The sequence below is a fragment of the Hypanus sabinus genome, chromosome 18, assembly GCF_030144855.1.
Source record: "Hypanus sabinus isolate sHypSab1 chromosome 18, sHypSab1.hap1, whole genome shotgun sequence".
NCBI lineage: Eukaryota > Metazoa > Chordata > Chondrichthyes > Myliobatiformes > Dasyatidae > Hypanus > Hypanus sabinus.
The window spans coordinates 12,141,310-12,156,528 of record NC_082723.1 but is presented as its reverse complement, the minus strand read 5'-3'; the positions used below and the strand labels follow the sequence as shown (position 1 = coordinate 12,156,528).

General features: G+C 42.6%; 1 protein-coding gene across 1 annotated transcript in view; it reads right to left on the bottom strand.

The window, feature by feature from the left end:
- Positions 1–1,611, bottom strand: part of LOC132407323 (general transcription factor II-I repeat domain-containing protein 2-like) — a 29,441-nt gene extending 27,830 nt beyond the window's left edge. Inside the window, exon 1 of the mRNA XM_059993665.1 lies at positions 742–1,611. Within this exon, the coding sequence (XP_059849648.1) occupies positions 746–1,516 (771 nt within the window). The 5' untranslated portion in view covers positions 1,517–1,611 and the 3' untranslated portion in view covers positions 742–745. The remainder of the gene's footprint in view (positions 1–741) is intronic.
- Positions 1,612–15,219: the final 13,608 nt, after the last annotated feature.

Genomic DNA, 15,219 nt, shown 5'->3' with positions numbered 1-15,219 from the left:
GGTCACGAATGCAAAGTGTTTCCCCACACAAACTTCTGTCACCTGCCTGGTCTCATTCGCTGATAGCAGATCCAGTACCGCACGCTCTCTCATTGGGACTTGTATGTACTGATGATGGAAACTTTCTTGAACACATTTGACAAACTCTATTCCATCTCGTCCTTTTACAATGTGGGATTCCCACTCTATATGTGGAAAATTAAAATTACCTACTATAACAACTTTATACTTCTTGCAACAGTCTGCAATCTCTTTACAAATTTGTTCCTCTAGACCAGGGGTCAGCAACCTTTACCACTGAAAGAGCCACTTGGACCCGTTTCCCACAGAAAAGAAAACACTGGGAGCCGCAAAACCCGTTTGACATTTAAAATGAAATAACACTGCATACAACGTTTTTTTTGCCTTTATGCTATGTATAAACAAACTATAATGTGTTGCATTTATGAAATTGATGAACTCCTGCAGAGAAAACGAAATTACATTTCTGCATGCAACAAAAACATTTTGAACTCCGAAAAAAAGACGTTGGGTTGAAAGTTACTTTTAAGTAAAATACTCAATGTCTATTTGAGTCCTTCTTGTATTTATGAAAAACGCCGAACTTAAATTTTCCGCCAGCAGCAAACCAAAAATATCATCAGCCAGCTGTCAGCCTGAAAAATAAAAGGACTATTTCACTGAACAATGAAAAAATATGAATATACATAAAATAATAGGCAATTAAAATATTTATCATACTTGGTTAATGGGATTTCTGCTCCTGGACCTCAGCGCACAGCGTCTGCACATCAGGGCTGTATGACGTCACCTTCATCTTTACACAGGATCGCAAGCTGTCATCTGTGAAGCATGCGCGATGTTTGTTTTTAATAAAGTTCATGTTGGAGAACACCTGCTCACATACATATGTGGATCCAAAGATCGACAGGACTCCAAGCGCATACTTTTTCATGTTTACATAAATGTCGGGCACAGCATTCCATGTTTCAAACACAAGTTGGTCCGGATTTGGAAGGTTTTCAATATCACTCCATTTGTGATTCTGAGCAAGAACGGCCTTCTGACGGGCAACATCTTCAAGGTCTGCTGTCAAGCGTCTAAACTTGGACACCCATATGTCTTTGTCGGCTATGTCGGCCAGTTCCATCTCAAGATCAGGTTGACTCACACCTGCCAATGCAGTCGTATTCAGTAGGGAAGGATCGATGCTTAAGGGAGTGACCGGGAAGGATAATGTGTTTTTTTCCTCTCTGAACTCACAGAAGCGTTTCCCAAACGATGTTTGCATTGCGATGATTGCAGAATGTAAATACTCCGAAATTATCATGTCGTGACCTTGTTTGAACTCTCTCAAATTGGGGAAGTGAGACAAAGTGCCTTTCTGTAAATCTCTGGCAAGCACTGTCAACTTGCGCTCGAATGCCAAGACATCCTCCAACATGTGCAGGGCTGTGCGTCCTTTCCCCTGAAGAGCTGTGTTCAGCGTGTTCAGGTGCGCTGTCATGTCTACCATGAAGTGTAGCTTTTCCAGCCACTCTGGCTGTTCCAGCTCAGGAAAGTTGAGCCCTTTGCTGCCCAGGAAAGTTTTCACTTCTTCCAGACACGCGACAAAGCGTTTCAGCACCTCCCCTTTGGACAGCCACCGGACTTTGTTGTGCAGCAGGAGATCAGAATATGCGCTTTCCATCTCGTCCAGTAACAAACGGAATTGACGGTGATTTAAACTTTTTGCCATTATTTTATTGACAATCTGAATGACAACATCCATTACTTCTGTGCATTCCGGAGGAAATGTTTGAGCGCACAGTGCCTCTTGGTGCAAGATGCAGTGAAAAGTCAGCAGCTTTCTGTCCAGCGACTTCTGCAGTAAAGCCACAAATCCCTTGTGCGTTCCCGTCATATTCGGAGCCCCATCAGTAGCTACTGACACCAGATGGGTGGTCTTTATTCCTTTGGCTCTTAAACAATTCAAGACAGCCTCACAGATGTCCTCCCCCCGTGTTTGGTCTTTTAGAGGTATCAACTCAATCAGTTCTTCCTGTGGCCCGGCAGAGTTTACATACCGGCAGAACAACGCTATTTGTTCAATATCGCCTTTGTCTTTAGACTCGTCACAGGCAATCGAGTAGGCCACAGCTGAATTGATGTCTTTAATTTGCTGTCTTGTGATGTCTTCTGCCATTTTTATGGTTCTGTCTTTGACAGTCTTTGCAGAGAGGGGCATATCCCTGATTTTCTGCACAATTTCACTCTTGTTTTTAAAGTCCGTGAATAGATGTTCTGAAATCTTAATGAAAGATTCTTTTATATATTCACCATCTGTAAACTGCTTCCCGTACCTGACTATTTCCTGAGCGGCAATATAACTGGCGTATGTCGTTGATTTTCCTGACTTCATCCATTTCTGGAAATGATTTTTGCTCAGATCAACCTTCCGCATCAGTTCCGAAACGGCTTTTTTTCTCTCATCTCCATCCGGATATTTTTGAGCAAAGGCTGCGTGTTTACTCTGGAAATGCCTTGCGACATTTGACTTTTTGTTGTTTGCTAGTTTCTCATTGCATATTAAGCATACCGGTAAACCAGTCTCGTCAACAGTGAAAGCAAATGAATCTGTCCACGTATCATTAAACGTTCTGTTTTCTTCAGTCACTTTTCTTTTTTTAGAATTCTCCATAGTTGGCTTACCTTGGATCGAAAAATTAAAGAAATCGCGCACTGGCGGGTGTCAGGTATTGGCAGTGGTGACGTATATTAATAGCGATAAAAACACGTTGCAGCGGTGTGTTCAGGCAGTCAGTAAACTGCAGTCGAATAACTTTATTTGAACTAAACAGCCTTGCTTCTAAGCCTCCCTCAACCCAGCCCCCATGGACGCAGATGCTGCAAAAGACACGTACTCACAAACCCCCGTAGGCAATCTCCCTTAGCCGGAATGCTGGCTAATTGAGAGCCGTTTCGGATGTGTCAGAAAATGTGTCGCCACACTTACATTGTACAAGATCACCATAATCTTCAAATTTAGAATTACATTTCAAAAGCTAACAAACTAACATAAAATACATTTTAATTAAATACTGACCAATTATTTCCCAAAGCCACAGGGAGCCGCAGCACAGAGGTGAAAGAGCCACAAATGGCTCGGGAGCCGCAGGTTGCCGACCCCCGCTCTAGACTGTTGAGTCGTCTGTGATATAGGCCCATTCACGTAGTCATACCTTTCTTATTTCTCAGTTCCACCATAATGCCTCTTTACACGAGTTCTCCAGCCTGTCCTGACAGAGCACTGCCGTGACATTTTCTCTGACTGGTAACAACATCCTTGCTCCTTTAATCCCTCCCACTTTGTCATGAATCCTGGAATATTGAGCTGCCAGTCCTGCACCCCCAGAAGCAAGTCTCACTAATGGCTAATAATCTTAAATTCAGGTGTTGATCCATGCCCTGAGCTCATCCTTCTTTCCTACAATTCTGCCAACAATTATGTATCGTCAGCAAATTTATAGATTTGAGCTGTGCCGACCCACACAGCCATGGGTGTAGAGAGAGTAGAGCAGTGGGCTAACCACACATAATCTTCCTCATTAGCACTTGTTCTTAAAGGAACACTTGTCACCACCTTTCCACCTTGATGTCTCTTCCTGCAGACACCCCTTTACATTCTTTATCCTTGCATAGACCACTATTTCCATTGGAGTCCATTTCAGCAATTCAGTTGCTGACAATCCAAGAACGTTCTAAAAGGATCTTTCACTTGGAATGTTTGTCTTTCCACATTTCCAGCCTGCCCTGCTGAGTGTTCCTGGTGTTTTCAGTATTGAACATATGGTAAACAGCTGGAGATTCCATTTTCAGATGTGAACGTTTTCTGCAGGAGGACAACAATGACATCTACAATAGATGATGTCTCAAAAAGGTGGAATCCATTATTAAGGATCCTCACATCCGGGACACCCTTTTCTCATTACTAACATCTAGGAGGAGGTCCAAGAGCCTGAAGACACAAACTAAACATTTTAGGAATCTGTCTCCATTGTAAAATTGCTGAACAGACAATGAACCCACGAACACCTCCTCGTTTTTGCACTATTTGTTTACTTTAAAAAATATCTCTTATTGTGACTTATAGTAATTTTTTAAAGTATTGCATTGTACTGCTGCCACAAAATAACAAATTCCATGACATGTCAATGATAATAAACCTGATACTGAATAAAACATTTCATGGACTATTTTGAACACAGCAACGTCCCATTTTCCTATATTTTCTCCTGTACCCAATCTAACTAAAATAAAACTGGACTGGGCTGGATTATTCAGGGAGATGCTATCCACTGACATGGAACAGTTACTAATTTGCTACAAGTCTCATCAATCTTGGGGTTTCCACATTTATGCATATACACAGTGCAGTGCTGTATTCCTCATAACACCCAATGACAAACCACAGTGTTGTGGCATCTCCAAGGGATGCTTTGTTATACTCTGATTCTGGTCAGGAACAGGGATCTCATTGTTAGTCAAGAGGAACAAAATATTTATACTTTGATGAAGCTTTATCACTTATGTATGATATCAGCTTTAAACTGAATGATAGATAACACATGTAACTGCTCAGAATGTGAGAATCATAATTCTGAATTATTTATACTGTAGATGAATTATATTGAATAATTCACTGTATGAATTACAATTTTAATGCAGAATAGCACTCTGTATCTGGTCGGCTTCCTTACCTTCGGTGAACAAAGACCTTCAAGTCTTGACAGATAATTCTGGGTGCAGACTGAAGTCCTACAGCTTTCATGCTCATCGTTTTGAAATGCAATATTCTGCTTACAGTGGCTCCCCATTTGCAGAAATATTATAAGCTCTGATCCAATAATTCAAAATTTTAAAACAAATCGCTTTTAAATATACTTTAAGCTTTAAACACTGGCATAATCCACCATTTGCCCTTCCATTCTTACAACAGCAGCCACTCCAGAGCATCCTTACTCACATCCCACGTGCCACGACACACTACTGAAAATAATGGCTTGTAATGCAGCCTTTAATGTGTGGCAAATAATTAACAGATCCCTGCTTTTGCTGTGCACCCTTACTCTCATGCTGTTTACTTTTTAAATAACCTGAGACTGTTAAAGACTCGGTTCAAGTGCAAATCCAGAGCAGCATGGGTGGTGTTTGTCAGGGGTGACTTCACAAGCAAACTCGGTCTTGACTCTTACACTTCTAGCTGTTCCCTTGACCTGAACAGAAGTTGATATGGTATATCCATGTTACCAGTGGTTTGCATTCCTAGGAAATTTTCTGTGACACAAGCCCTTAACAAAAATTTTCCATCTTGTGTTAGTTAATTTTTCCACACATAAATTCCGTAAGAGCAGATTTATATTCCACATTGCTAGTGATTTGTGAATGAATTCCCGTTACCCAAACTGTCAATAACACTGTTATTTTCTACTCCTACTTTCCCCACTATAGCAGCAGGCAAATACCAATGTGATCTCACTCAACACAAACTAGGAAGAAAACTCAGTCTGAGTGGAGAACAAGCGATGCAGTCACCCCACACCTCCACCCTGCGTGCTGCCTAGAAGCAAAGCAAGGTGACTCTACAAATGGACCTTGCTGTAAGAATTGCAGTCAAAGTTCTAGCATCCATTACTTATGGCTTGCTGCCAAATCGACAAGGACAAACCTTCATACAATTTACATATCCCAGAGCAATTCACTTTTGAAGTGCAGTCAGTGTTGTAAAGAGAAATACTGCAACACAAATAGAATGTGCATTTCAGATTCAGGACATCCACCAGCTCTGCCACACTTATTAGAATTACATCCACCAAGGTGGTGAATGAGGCTTCTAACAGGACTCATTGTAACATGAACTCAATGGCACATCCTTCAGAGTTCATTCTCCAATCCTTTGAAGAATCAGTCTGGATGAGTAAGCCGCTTCATGTTACAACATCTGGCGGTGTTGCACCAGATGTTGGACCCCGGACTTGATGAATGCTAACGTTAAGGATGCATACAGCTCTTCTCCCCTCCCCCCACTGGGAAGGTCAGATCACAACCTGGTGCATCTCAAACCCTGCAACGTGCCTCTGGTGAAGAGTAAATCTGCAACCTCGAGGACAGTGAGGAAATGGTCGGGGGAGGCTTATGAGGCACTCCAGGGTTGTTTTGAGGTGACAGACAGGCAGGCACTCTGTGAACCACATGGAGAGGACATTGATGGGCTCACAGAATGCATCACTGGTTACATCAACTTCTGTGTGGACTGCAATGTTCCAGCAAGAACTGTCCTTTGTTATTCAAATAACAAGCCATGGGTAACAAAGGACATTAAGACTATCCTGAACGCTAAAAAGAGGGCATTTAGAGATGGAAATAGGGATGAGCTGAGGACAATACAGAGGGACCTGAAAGCCAAAATCAGGGAGGCTAAAGACAGGTATAGGAGGAAGCTTGAGTGGAAATTCCAGCAGAACAACATGAGAGAAGTCTGGAGTGGGATGAGGACCATCATTGGGTTCCGGCAAACTGGCAACAGAGGAGCTGACGGCAGTGTGGACAGGGCCAATGAACTTAACCTGTTCTCCAACAGATTTGACACTGTGGCCCCTGCCCATCCCCCATATGATTCATCTGTTGTCCCCCCTCCTTACAGCCCCCCACCCTGCTCTCATGACTACACCCCTCCCCCACCTGGATCCTCCACGGTGGGCTTCACAGCTGAACAGGTAAGAAGACAGCTGAAACGTCTCCACCCAAGCAAGGCTGCAGGCCCAGATGGCGTCAACCCTAGGGTGCTCAAAGCCTGTGTCCCCTAGCTATATGGAGCACTTCACCATGTCTTCAACTTGAGCCTGAGTCTCCAGAGGGTTCCTGTGCTGTGGAAGACATCCTGCCTTGTCCCTGTACCGAAGACGCCGCGCCCCAGTGGCTCCAATGACTACAGACCAGTGGTATTGACCTCCCACATCATGAAGACGCTGGAGAGACTTGTTCTAGAGCAGCTCCGGCCTATGGTTAGGCCACACTTAGACCCTCTCCAGTTTGCCTACCAGCTCGACTAGGAATTGAGGATGCCGTCATCTACCTGCTGAACCGTGTCTACGCCCACCTGGACAAGCCGGCGAGCACTGTGAGTGTCATGTTTTTTTACTTCTCCAGTGTGTTCAACACCATCCGCCCTGCTCCGCTGGGTGAGAAGCTGACAGTGATGCAGGTGGATTGCTTCCCTGGTGTCATGGATTATTGATTACCTGACTGGCAGACTACAGTACTTGCGCTTGCAACACTGTGTGTCAGACAGAGTGGTCAGCAGCACTGGGGGTCCACAGGGGACTGTCCTGCCTCCCTTTCTCTTCACCATCTACACCTCGGACTTCAACTACTGCACAGAGTCTTACCATCTTCAGAAGTTTTCTGATGACTCTGCCATAGTTGGATGCATCAGCAAGGGAGATGAGGCTGAGTACAGGGCTATGGTGCGAAACTTTCAAGTCAAGTCAAGTCACTTTTATTGTCATTTCGACCATAACTGCTGGTACAGTACATAGTAAAAATGAGACAACGTTTTTCAGAACCATGGTTTACATGACACAGTACAAAACCTAGACTGAACTACGTAATTAAAAACAACACAAAGAAAGCTACACTAGACTACAGACCTACACAGCACTACATAAAGTGCACAAACACAGTGCAGGCATTACAATAAATAATAAACAGGACAATAGGGCAAAGTGTCAGTCCAGGTTTCGGGTATTGAGGAGTCTGATAGCTTGGGGGAAGAAACTGTTACATAGTCTGGCCGTGAGAGCCTGAATGCTTCGGAGCCTTTTCCCAGACGACAGGAGGGAGAAGAGATTGTATGAGGGGTGCATGGGGTCCTTCATAATGCTGTTTCCTTTGCAGATGCAGCGTGTAGTGTAAATGTCCGTGATGGCAGGAAGAGAGACCCCGATAATCTTCTCAGCTGACCTCATTATCCGCTGCAGGGTCTTGTGATCCGAGATGGTGCAATTTCCGAACCAGGCAGTGATGCTCTCAATACAACCCCTGTAGAATGTGATGAGGATGGGGGTGGGGGGGGGGGGGGTGAGAGATGGACTTTCCTCAGCCTTCGCAGAAAGTAGAGACACTGCTGGGCTTTCTTTGCTATGGAGCTGGTGTTGAGGGACCAGGTGAGATTCTCCGTTAGGTGAACACCAAGAAATTTTGTCACATGGTGTGAGCAAAATCACCTGCAGCTTAATGTGAAAAAGGCTCAGGAGCTGGTGGTGGACCTGAGGAGGACTAAGGCACCGGTGACCCGTTTCCATCCAAGGGGTCAGTATGGACACGGTGGAGGATTACAAATACCTGGGGATAAGAACTGACAATAAACTGGACTGGTCAAAGACTGAGGCTGTCTACAAGAAGGGTCAGAGCTGTCTCTACTTCCTGAGGAGACTGAGGTCCTTTAACAGCTGCCGGACAATGCTAACGAATTTCTACAGGTCTGTGGTGGCCAGTGCTATCATGTTTGCTGTTGTGTGCTGGGGCAGCACGCTGCGGGTAGCAGACACCAACAGAATCAACAAACTCATTCGTAAGGCCAGTAATGTTGTGGGGGTGGAACTGGATTCTCTGACAGTGGTGTCTAAAAAGAGGATGCTGTCCAAGTTGCAAGCCATCTTGGACAATGTCTCCTATCCACTCCATAATGTACTGGTTAGGCACAGGAGTGCATTCAGCCAGAGACTCATTCCACCGAGATGCAACACTGAGCGTCACAGGAAGTCACTCCTGCCTGTGGCCATCAAACTTTACAACTCCTCCCTCAGAGTGTCAGACACCCTGAGCCAATAGGCTGGTCCTGGACTTATTTCTACTTGGCATAATTTACCTATTATTATTTATTATTTAATTATTTATGGTTTTATATTGCTATACTCCTACACTATTCTTGGTTGGTGCGACTGTAACAAAACCCATTTTCCCTCGGGATCAATAAAGTATGTCTCTCTGATTAACTTTGCCTAGCTCAAAGTGACAGTTTCCGAACACATGAGGTCTCGGCTTGAAATGTCAACTGTACTTTATTCCATAAACGCTGCCTGGCCTGCTGAGTTCCTCCAGCATTTTGTGTGTGTTTCCAAACACAAGACTGCATTCCCTTTCCAAGTATTGCTGATTCTTGACTCTCTCCTCCTGCTGTGTTATTAGACAAGGGGCGATAAATAAGTTTGTGGCCCAAGGTAAAAGGAATCAATTTTAGAAAACCTAGCACATTTATTTTTCAACATAGTCCTCTCCTACATTTACACACTTAATCCAGCAGTCGTGGAGCATATAGATCTTGGACCTCCAGAAAGTGTCCACAGCAGGGGTAATTGATAAGTTCGTGGCCTAAGGTAGGAGGAGATGAGTTACTAACTTCAAACTTTCTTCTACCATAGGCCACAAACCTATCAATCCCCCCTTGTATAGTAAAGGGATGGTACTTCAAATTCCTGCCACATTGAGTCACAATGGGGCAATTCTTAACGTATTCATCCATGGTCTATCGAGACTAATGGAGGCCTACGCTACACCAGTCTCTGACCCTTGCTTCTCTTCTGTTCAGTGAGGTAGGAATTTCATGATGCTGCCACCAAGAGATCTTACTATTAAGTTACTTATCAGTTTCACAACATGACCTAACTTTGTTCACTTCCTTTCTTTTCAACATCAAGGCTCTTAACAGCAATTGATTGATAGCAATAGTGGAACCTATTGTCCAATTCTAGTTTGGAATAATTAGATCATTGCCAATCTGCATCTTATATTTCATCACCCAATTTAAATACCTACTGCTTTTGTTTACTTTTAAATGTTCTATTGTTCCATGTTTTAACAGCATTTTTGTAGGTTTAAATTAAAAGTGACCAATATTTTTCATAAAGTGAATGGTTCCAGGTTTCGTCAATCTGTAGGATAAGATATGCTTCCTGACATCACCCTCTAAAAAGCCTTGGTTTTACTTTATGATTCCACTCTCTTGATCGGCATTTTCCCGTAATTAGTTTTTACAATAAGATTCAGTCAGTGAGATCGGCTTTAGGTACAGCAGAACACAGACAAAATGCTGGAGGAACTCAGCAAGCTAGGCAGTGTCAATGGAAAACAGTAAACAGTTGAAGTTTTTGGACTCAGACCCTTTTGTTCACTCTTTTCCATAGATGCTGCATGGCCTGCTGAGTTCATCCAGCATTTTGTGTGTGTGTGTGTTGCTTTGGAATTCCAGCAGATTTTGTCGTGTTTGTTTAGGTACAGGACACTGCTGCAGGGAAAATACCTTTGCAGGCTGAGAGGGATCACATGGATGGCAGCTATATCCTCTTAGGTGTCAGTTCTGTGCTGATTTTCATTTCATATTTGTCAAAAACAATGGCAAATTTGGGCTAAAGTTTCTAGTTTTCATCTTAATCTTTTTGCACACTAGTCAATTCTTACCTGGTTTGAATTTTTGCTGATAAATCTTCAGCAGTGCTCCTCAGCTGTACCCCTCTCAATTCAACACTCCTCTGAGATCTGTGCTCCGTTAATTTCAATTGCTTTGCACTCCAGCTTTAATCATTCTCACTGGTATCTGTGGCTACATCTGATGGGGCCATATGCTTTCGTTTCCACTGTGCAACTGCTGAAAAGTGCCCTCTTTGACCCATCTTTCAGTTAAATCCCAACATCTATTTTTATGTAGATTGGCATCAAATTTTCATTGATATAATGTTCCTGTAAATGTACTTTTGAATCTATTCAAAATAAAACCAGGAGATGTTAACAATAAATTGGTCGACCTTCCAATCATCACTCTCGCTAGTCCTCCCTTTCATGCTTGAAATAATTTTGGCATCCAACTGTAATAATTATTCCGAACAATTCTGGATGAGTAAACAACTTTCAGTCATGTAGCACTACTAACAATATGCTTCCCAGAGGCATGATCTTAAACAGTTATTCATAGGCCAATGGAGGATATACTGGAATGGTTTTAAGGACTTGGGGAGGATTAAGTTTGTTCAGGGAAATGTACAGATGGTTTCGATACCTTGAATTCCAAATTTTTAAACCTTGTTGGCTAGAAACTGTTGGGATTATAATGAATGTAGAAGCTTGGGTCAACCAACTGTTCATTGAAAGACAGTGAGGCCAGGGGTGGTGGATGAGGAAGACTAGTGTATGTTTCATGACAACGAGTTTTGAAGGTTGAGTGAGAGAAAACTAAGGGAAGTTGAGAATGCTCGAGTCTGGAGTGATGAGAATGTGGTATTCTAACTACAGTGAAACCTGAATCACCAACCTGCCAAGCCTTGTCGAAACACAACAAAATTCATAACATTTGAAAATTTCACCTCTGTTAATTGGTTGTCTGAAACTCACTTTATCTTGAGTCTTTTACCTGCTCATTATTTTGCTGTTTTAAGTAATTGGCACAGGAAGTTATTCTTTATGGAGTAGCGGTCCTTAATTTTAGTGTAAAACTGCAATGTATACAACACCGGTTATGGAAATACTAATAAAGCCTAAACACAATGTTACTGCACCCTCTAGTGACTTAGTACAAACATTACAAGTTACTAAAATAAACAAATTAGAGAGGGCAATATCATTGGACTAAGCAGCACCTGTGGAAGGAAAACCAGGGTAACTGCAACAGATCGAAGTCTTTTATCAGTTGGTAAATCGCTGGGAGGTGAGGGGAGAGAGGAATGGATAGGACAAAGTGAATAGCGTTGTTGGGATGAAACCAGGATTACTGAGAATGCAAGAGAGCGAGAGAGTGTGCAAGAGAGCACAAGAATGTAAAAGAGAGAGAGCACATGAAAGTGAGAGAGAGAGAGAGAGAGCACATGAAAGCGAGAGAGAGAATGCATGAGCGAAAGAGAGTGTAAGAGCAAGAGCAAACGAAAGGAAGAATGAGAGAGTGCAAGAATGAGAATGGGAGTGAGAGAGAAAATGAGTGCGAGAGTGAATGAGTGACAGCAAGAGAACAACAGAGAGAATGAGAGAGCGAGAGAGGGCAAGCACAAGAGCAAGAGATTGAGTGAGAGCAAGAACGAGCGAAAGAGCGACAGAGAGAGACAGCAAGAGTAAGAGAGAGCATTTAAGAGTGAGAACGAGAGCAAGAGAGGTGAGAGAGAGGCAAGAGAGTGAGCATACGAGAGAGTGTGAGAGAGTGTGCAAGAGAAATACGTGGGAGAAGTGACAGCAAGAGAGAGTGCACGAGAGCAAGGGAGAGAGTGCATGAGAGCGAGAGAATAAGAGAGAGAGAGAGAGAATCTGAACAATACAATATGCTCTGACACCAATGGAAGCTATGACATGCTATCACTTTGACAATGCAAAAACTTACAAAATATTGAAAATCATAAACCATGTCCTTTCAAACAAATGGTTATCTTAATTATGGGAACATACAGTACTTCACATTTCCTCTGTGTAAAGAAACACTCAAGAAATTTGTGCGTGCCACAATTGAAGCATTTTTTTAAAGCTGTAAAGAGAGAAGCGAAAACCATTCATATCCATCTTATATGACAAACACATTAGGTTATGGGGGTTCTCACACTCTATAATGGAGACGAGGGAAATCGGGACAGTGTAACAATGCCAGGTGCAGCACACTAACTCCATGTGCATTTATGTCCTTAGTATTCCAAATAAATTACAACGAATGAAGGACTTTAAATTTAAAGCACTGTGTTATTTAAAAAAAACACAGCAACAAATTTGAACATACTAATTCTATATTCCATGAAAGGCTAATACTTTAATATTATTAACTGAGGGATAAATATTGGAAATTCATCTGGAAGGACTTACCTGCTCTTCTCTACAGAGCTGCAGGATCTTTCAATTCTACCCAAGACAAAAGACAGTAGCTGGGTTTAAAGTCAGATCTGGAGCATAATACTTTCTTAATGCTGTACTTGAGAACAGATTTTTCTAAAGTGACTAATGTAGTATGAAAAACACTTCTACAGCTAATTACATGTGCTGAATTTGCATGTTGCATTGTAAAATTTATAAAGATCTATTGGGAACAGCACAATACATGCAATTCCGATAAAAGTTCAAAGTATATTTATTATCAAAGTACGTATACTATATACAACCTTCAGATTTGTCTCCTTACAGGCAGCCACAAAACAAAGAAACCCAATAGAACCCATTAAAAAAGACTGTCAAACACACAATGTGCAATAGAAAAGAACAAATTGTGCAAACAATAGAAAGCAAGCAAATAACATTCAGAACTAAAGTTCACGAAAGTGTGTTCACAACCACGAAGCCAGTTCATGCTGTAGCCGGTCCTGGAGGCTGTCGTTGCAGGCCACACCTAAGTTCAGCACAGAGACAGGTAAACCTCTCAGGGCAGAGAACTAAACACCACAGCCTGTCTTTCACCTCCAGCCCGAACTTTTCAATTTGGCCTGGCACTTTAATTGGCCAAAGCTCAGCTTGCTCCTTGCTCTTGGACCCGGGTTCTGTTGCTTTGATATGCTCTTGGGCCTGGGCCTCGCCACCTTGATTTGGCCCACACCTGACCTTTACAATCTGGCCTGGCACTTAAATCGGTCAAGCGTCAGCTTGTTCCTCGTTCTCAGGCCTGGCTCTGCCATCTCGTTTCAGCCGGTACACACCAAGCCGTAATCTCCCTGAACCTACAAGACTTCCGTTCTCACTGCAAAAATGCAAGGTCATACAGGTGGTTCTAAAGCTCAACTTCGAAAGGGATGGTACAGGCGACTGATTGCAGTGATTGTCATCCAGAAAAAGTGTGATTACACAACTATCACAAAGTTAAAATTAATGAACTGAATTTTCTAACCTCCAATAGTATAAAAGATTATAATGCTTGACACAAACTACTAGAAACATACATGAAGTTAACAACTATGTTTCTTCCCCATAAATGAAAATTGTGTATAAGTGCAGTGTTAGTGTCATAGTAGATTTGAGTCATGATCCATTCAGTTGAAGTAGGATTACATCCAACACAGTGATGAGAAGCACAGAGAGTAAGCAACAGATGTAGATGAACAAAAGGTTACGGAAACAAAACTTTCCCTTCAAAAAATAATATACAATTTCCATGTTCAAAACTGACGGCGATTTAACAGTGGCCATTCAGAGATTAGGAATGAGAGATGACTCACAATGATCAGCAAGAAATGTGCATTAAAAAGCAATGTTTTGGCATTTGAACAATAGCCAATCAGAGATCGGGATTCATTAGCAAGGGCAAATAAAAATAAGGTAGGGGCAAGTGAAGCAGCCTTTCTTGGAGTAGCCATTGCTGGAGTGGACAGTGTTAGAGTGGGAAGTTAAGGCTTTAGGTCTTCAAGGCTTCAGCGAGAAGAGGCTTGAGTAAGAGAAGGCAAAAAGGTGTCAGTAGATATTTTTTCATTATATTTATTGTTGTGCTCTTTATAATTGCACAGTTAGAACAGTAGGGATGTCAGGCAGAAAAGTTGAATGTTCCTCTTGCAGGATGTTGAAAAGCAGGGGGAGCTCCAGCGCCCTTGACAACTTCACTTGCAAGAAGTGCATTCAGCTGCAGCTTCTAACACTCTGTGTTAAGGAGTTGGAGCTGGAACTGGATGAAATCCGGATCATTCAGCAGGCTGAGGGGTGGGATAGACAGGACATATAGAGAGGCAGTTACACCCAAGTTGCAGGACACAGGAAACTGGGTGACAATCAGGAGGGTGAAAGGTGTTAAACTGCCCTCAAGCCATCCCCCTCAGCAACAGCTATACCACTTGAGATAATGTTGCAAGGATTGAGACAGGGCAGGTGAAAGAAGTTTGTGCGGGGGAACACTTAGCATCTAGTGATCACAATGCCATTAGTTTCGAGGTAATTATGGAAAAGGGTAGGTTTGATTCTCAGATTGAGATTCTAAATTGGAGAAACACCAATCTTGTGGTATCAGAAAGGATATAGCAAGTGTGGAATTGGACAGGCTATTTTCTGACAAAGAAGGACTTCACAAGTACACTCTTGAGGGTATAAAGCTTGTATGCCAGAATTAAAGGCAAGGAAAACAGATTTAGGGGACCTTGGTTTTTGGGAGGATTTGAGGCCCTGGTTAGGAAATAAAAAGGTGCATAGGCAGGTAGGAACAAATGAGGTACTTGAGGAGTATAAGGCATGCAAGAGAACACTCAA